The following is a 5,568-nucleotide window of genomic DNA, read 5'->3' on the forward strand; positions in this document are numbered from 1 at the left end:
CATTCAAGGCCAGGTTGGACGGGGCTCTGAGCAACCTGATCTAGTTAGCGGTGTCCCTGCTCCTGCAGGGGGGTTGGGCTGGGTGACCTCTAGGGGTCCCTTCCAACCCAAAACATTCTATGATTCTATGATTCTATGATTCTATGATTCTATGATTCTATGATTCTATGATTCTATGATTCTATGATTCTATGATTCTATGATTCTATGATTCATGGTGGTTTAATTTAAAAGCATGCATTGAAATGATCTCGCATCATTGCTTTTTGAAGGAATCCATTGGCATATCAGCTGTTTCTCATTGAAATGTAGATACTAAACGGTGTGTTCAATACATGCACATATTTATGTTATGCTGGCATCTAGGAATCTTGCATTTTGGAGCTCAAGTCATCATTTGCTGAAGAATTCATAATTTAAAATAATCATGGATATGTATGATATGCCTTTGCTTTAGAGACTAAATCTGTATGTAGAAGGTTTGATGCCAGAAGTTGGTATTAACTTGGGTGTCACATGCAAGAACTTGGACCTGTTTGTAGAATCAGAGAATCATAGTATTGTTTAGGTCGGAAAAGCCCTTTCAGATCCCCAAGCCCAACCGTTCCCCTACCCCTGCCATCCCACCACTAAACCCTGGCCCTCAGCACCTCGGCTGCCCGGCTGTTAAATCCCCCCAGGGGTGGGGACTCGACCCCTTCCCTGGGCAGACCCTCCCAGTGCCTGACAGCCCCAAGGGGAAGGAATTGTTCCCCATGGCCAACCTCACCCTGCCCTGGCACAACTTGAGGCTGTTTCCCCTCGTCCCATCGCCCCTTCCCTGGGAGCAGAGACCAACACCCACCTCACCACAACCTCCTGGTAGTTCTGGTTAAAGAACAGGCGCTTGCTTTGTGTCACTGCAGAAGAAATGTGATACCAAGGAGGACAGCCACGTGTAGTAAGGAAAGAACCCAAATGCAGGAGAGAAATGATTGCCATGATTTCTAGAGTTCAGTCTATGCCAGGTTGTTCCCTCATGAAAGAAGTACGTCTTTAGAGGGACGAAAGAATAATATCTGTTTGCTCATCTACCTGATACGGGAGTATATCGCCCAGTGGGAAGGAGAAAAAGAGGAAAAAAATAAGTGAGAATAACTATTGAAATCTCCAAATAAGAAAATCCAGAGGGAGGGGGAAAAAAAATAAGAGGACCTGTGTATGGTTTGGTACATTGCACTATGAAACCCATTTACTTGAGATGTGAGCTTTTTCTGAGTTCTGTGGATTTTTTTGTCTTGGGAAGGAAAAAACCAAACTCCAACCCGCAGAAACTCAAACCAGCATGCAGTTCTTCTGGTTTTCTGAAATAAATAGCTAAATAATTTTGGCATGGAATTGATACATGAGTTCATTATTTCTAGTTTCCTCCTTATCTGCAAGCAAACAGTTTTCAGAGGAAGTTGGAGAGCAGCATAAATTCCATGTAAAGTCATTCTATATGACTGATAGCTTGGAATAAAAAAAAAAAAAAAAAAAAAAAAACCCCAACCCCCCCCCCCCCCATTCTATAGTCTCTCAGTATAAATAAACAGTATTTTCTTTGAAGTTAAAAGAGGTTCCTGGTAGTTCTTGTGACCCTTTAGAAATGCTTGAGTTTCAGAAAACTGTACATCTGACCCTTGATAGAGAAAATAATTTTGCTCTGAATCTTTATCCATGTGCTGATAAATTAAGGGTGGCTGTAGCTGAGGGGTAACCCCAGATATCAGGACTCTCTGGTTGTGTTTATGTCAGAGCAGATTTAGTTTGAACAGATCCTACAGGTTGAGTGGAATGTTTCTGAAGTTAAATGTGCCCTAACTGGGTTTTGAATAGAAAGAAAATGAGAGTAACTCATTAACTGGAGCCGCATGAATTTAGCTTGCTTTCTGCTGTTTTTCTTTCAGAGTTATATAAAGGTACTGAAAGCAGATTCCCCCCCCCCCCCAAAAAAAAAAAAAAAATTACTTAATACATTATTACAGTAACTTCTTTGTTTATTTCTTTATACTGGATCTTATAAAAACAGATCCAGTGTAAAAGAAGTTTGTAGCGTCTCCTCAGATTTGCTATTCCGCTTGGATGGTTTGCCAGAAAAAGAAATAAATGAATGCTTGAGATGGAGAAAAAGTAGACTAGACTCTGAAATGTGGTGGTTCTTGGCAAAGTGACCCAGCTGTTTTGGATGTTGTGGCATGTCACGAAGTCAGCCTTTTCATTCATCAACTCAGGGTTGGAGACATTACTCTTGTATTCTTGGTAATGATAAGGTTCTGATTATTTTTTTGCTCTAGCTAAAAAGTGTTTTTTTTTTCCAAGCTGTTGTTTTTTATTTTGATAGAAAAGCATTTCTTAACTTGTTTTGCTGGTGGCTAAACTTCTAATAATCAGTACCTGTAGGTCTTCCCTGCTTTGCTTGGGGTGGATGTGGGTAGTGGATTGCAAAGCATCGCGGTTTTGGAGAGGGAGCGGGCACCTTTCCTAGCTCAGCCTTGCCTCCGGCTGCCATGCATTTGCAGTGGAAGCAGATCACGGCGTAACCTCTGGCCTGCTCCAATCATCAGCGTTTACACCGGCTAACTTCCTCAGTAGTGGGCAAAAAGTCAGGTAACTCACCCAAACTAAAAGTAATTAAAATGTACTTGATGATTTTAAGGAAGAATGTTATTAAAGCAGTCCGTCTCTTCCTGACGTATCACTTCAAATGTTACCGATTCAACTACTTAAACCATGTGAGAGGGGAAAAAAAAACAAACCAACCGTGAGTTTGCATAACCTTCCCTTTCAAAAACATTTTTGTATCAGAGGTAGTGCGGTTGTGTGGACGGTGATTCAGGAAATTGTGATTCCAGTTTGCTCTTGACTTGGAGCACATAACGAGCACACTCTTTGCTCTGAAACTCTGGCCTAGAGCTACTGCCGAAGAGCTTAACTTAAGCTGCCTAGGCACCGTGATGCACAAAACGCTGCTTCTTCCTCATGTTTTACAGCAATGCATGTTATTTGCAGCATTTCTAGCAGCACACTTGATAATATTAAAGTAACTGAGTGTGCTAAAAATCAGACTGATTTCTTCCAAATGAAATCTTCTTCATTTTGGTAAGGACCACACCAGTTCTAATCCTGAGAGTAATGAGGAGTTTTATGCCAGGCGGTCTTTTCTGTGGTTAATTTATTTTGTTTCAAGAGAGGTTGCGCTGTAGTTTCCAAGTCATAGTTATATAAAAGAACACTTAGTTTCATGTTTATGCTTATTTTAACTGCTAAGAATAAGATTCTTGGAAGGTGACATTGTAACAAAGAAAAACTTAGCATCACTGCTTAAACACACATTGATGCTGATTATTTTTTTTTTAATTGTAAATAGAGACTGTAAAATCTTTGAATTTGAGAAGTATATAGATAGATTTTGAATTTCCAGTAGGTCTCAGGTCAAAACCCCTTGATAATTGACGCTGGATGCCTGTTGTAACTTAACAATACTGGATTGTGAAGCGTACTATGGAAATTAAATAGTAAGGGTCGGGGAAACATTAAAAGTACTTAATAACAATCTTGCTAATGGGTTACAGGATGGTAATGTTGCACTGGATGAAATATCTCCTTACTTCTGGAGGTGGTAAAAATGGTCTTTGGTTGGAAGCAGGAGTGATACTGAGTCATGTCTGAGTTACTTCATTGTGTTTTAAAAGGTTTCTTGTTGCAGTTTATTACTGATTAAGGAGCCAAATGCCATTTTTCTCTCCCTTTTAAAAATAAGATAGGTAAGAAGGTCACCATAGGTAGAGGTGGGAAAAGAGAGCACAAGATATTCCAAAGAGTGGAGGTGTCTCTCATCCATTTTGTGGCACAGCCTTTCCTAATTAACCTTAACTTAATGAGCTTTGCTAAGCTATCTGGTGTCAGTATTTAGTCATTAAAGCACATTCTTTGGGATTGGTTGTAATATCTTGAAACTTTAGACTTCACCATTATGTCAAAAATACCGTTTAAAACTGAACAACTGTATGTAATATCTTCATGTCCTCAGCATTTCTTACACTTAACCTAGCATTGGGGTGTTTTATTCCTTTCTTAGAGATCCACTTTTCTTGGCAGATGGAGCTGAGTTTGGCGAGCTGGACATTTCCCTGACTTAGCATGATGGTTTTGTGACAATTTTATTTAACAGGACAAAGGAAACACTTTTGAGAGATATTTATTATTTCTAGAGTGAAGTGTAGTCTGAAAATTGAGATAATGCCCAGAACATTCCAGCTGCAATGTTTTTACATTGTCTTGTCTTTTGGCATATTAAAAAAAAAAAAAAGCTTATGTCTAAGAAAAACAACCCATTGTTGGTATGAAGTGATTCTGGGTTTTTTAAATTTATTGTTTACATGTTCCCAATGGAAACTCACTGTGCCTAAACAGTGTATAACCTCAGGTGAAGCTACCAAGTGTTCTTGGAAGTCAGTTTGTAAACAACCCCAGTAGATTAATCTTGATAAATGTTCCTTTTTTTCCTGCAGGGATATTACATACAGCATTTCCTTGGAAGCTGTGACAACTCTCGTTGTCTTCCTTTCCTGCCAATTGTTCCACAAAGAAATTCTACGAGAGAGCATCATCCACAAATACCTGATGCATGGTCGATGGTATGTCGTGGTCGGGGATGGTGCTTGATGGCAAAGCAAATGCTTCTGAGGGCTCGTTTAGACTGTTTCTACTTGAAAACAAACTTGAAAACAAACTACATTTTGATGGAAAACTTGTTCTGCTCAAAAGAAAACAGAATGCAAAAGCAAACATCTGTAAAGGCTGCTGGAAGGTTTCAGGTTTAAATCTCCCAGCCCTGACTTCAGTAAAACTATTTTAGAAGCCAGTTTCCTTTTTTTGAGGGTAATTTCATTAACTTAAAACAGCTTTTACTTTTCAGGGTGGCTTTTCTGATTCAGCTGTGCGTCTTTTCCTGTAACATTGCAGTCTAGAGAACATGCGTACCTCAGAAATGCTAATGAGCCTTCTCATGATACAAATAAATAGCAGCCCCTCGAAAGATTGCACATATGTGCTACGCTGAGTTTTAAGCTGCAATAGTGGAAATACTTAGCAGGTGGTAAACTTGGTTGTATGAGTAATACTACTTGTTCTGGCGTGTCGGTTGTTTTGTTTAAATGCTTTGTCACGGTGGCTTTTACGCATTTCGGTCAGACTACCATTCATCCTCTTTCAGCTCTAAATTCCATGCAGGCAGATTTTTGGGAAATGTATCTATTGTCTGGTTTTCTAAATTTCTACTAGATGTAAGAGAGGTACTGCTCCGGGGCAGGCAGGAAAAGGAGGGAGGCTCAGCATGGCTGCGGGCAGAGGGAGCAGAGGGCAGACTTCAGCCTGAAACTGCAGCAGGGTAGAGGTCAGAGCCTCAGTATTTGTGGGGTTTGGTGGGACTTCAGTCTCTGAACCCAAGGAATAGGTTTGGGGCAAATGGGGAATGTGGGGGAGTGTTGTGGCACAACAACCCCAGGCAACGCTCCAGGCGTGGGGCAGAGGGGCTGGAAAGCTGCC

General features: G+C 40.4%; 1 protein-coding gene across 5 annotated transcripts in view; it reads left to right on the forward strand.

The window, feature by feature from the left end:
* Positions 1-5,568, forward strand: part of DYM (dymeclin) — a 249,280-nt gene that overhangs the window by 43,276 nt on the left and 200,436 nt on the right. For all 5 annotated transcript variants that reach the window (XM_035903105.1, XM_035903104.1, XM_035903102.1 and 2 more), the window contains one exon: positions 4,533-4,658. In XM_035903105.1, the coding sequence (XP_035758998.1) occupies positions 4,533-4,658 (126 nt within the window). The remainder of the gene's footprint in view (positions 1-4,532; positions 4,659-5,568) is intronic.

This window comes from Egretta garzetta, unplaced genomic scaffold (assembly GCF_000687185.1).
Source record: "Egretta garzetta isolate BGI_Z169 unplaced genomic scaffold, ASM68718v1 scaffold179, whole genome shotgun sequence".
NCBI classification, from domain to species: domain Eukaryota; kingdom Metazoa; phylum Chordata; class Aves; order Pelecaniformes; family Ardeidae; genus Egretta; species Egretta garzetta.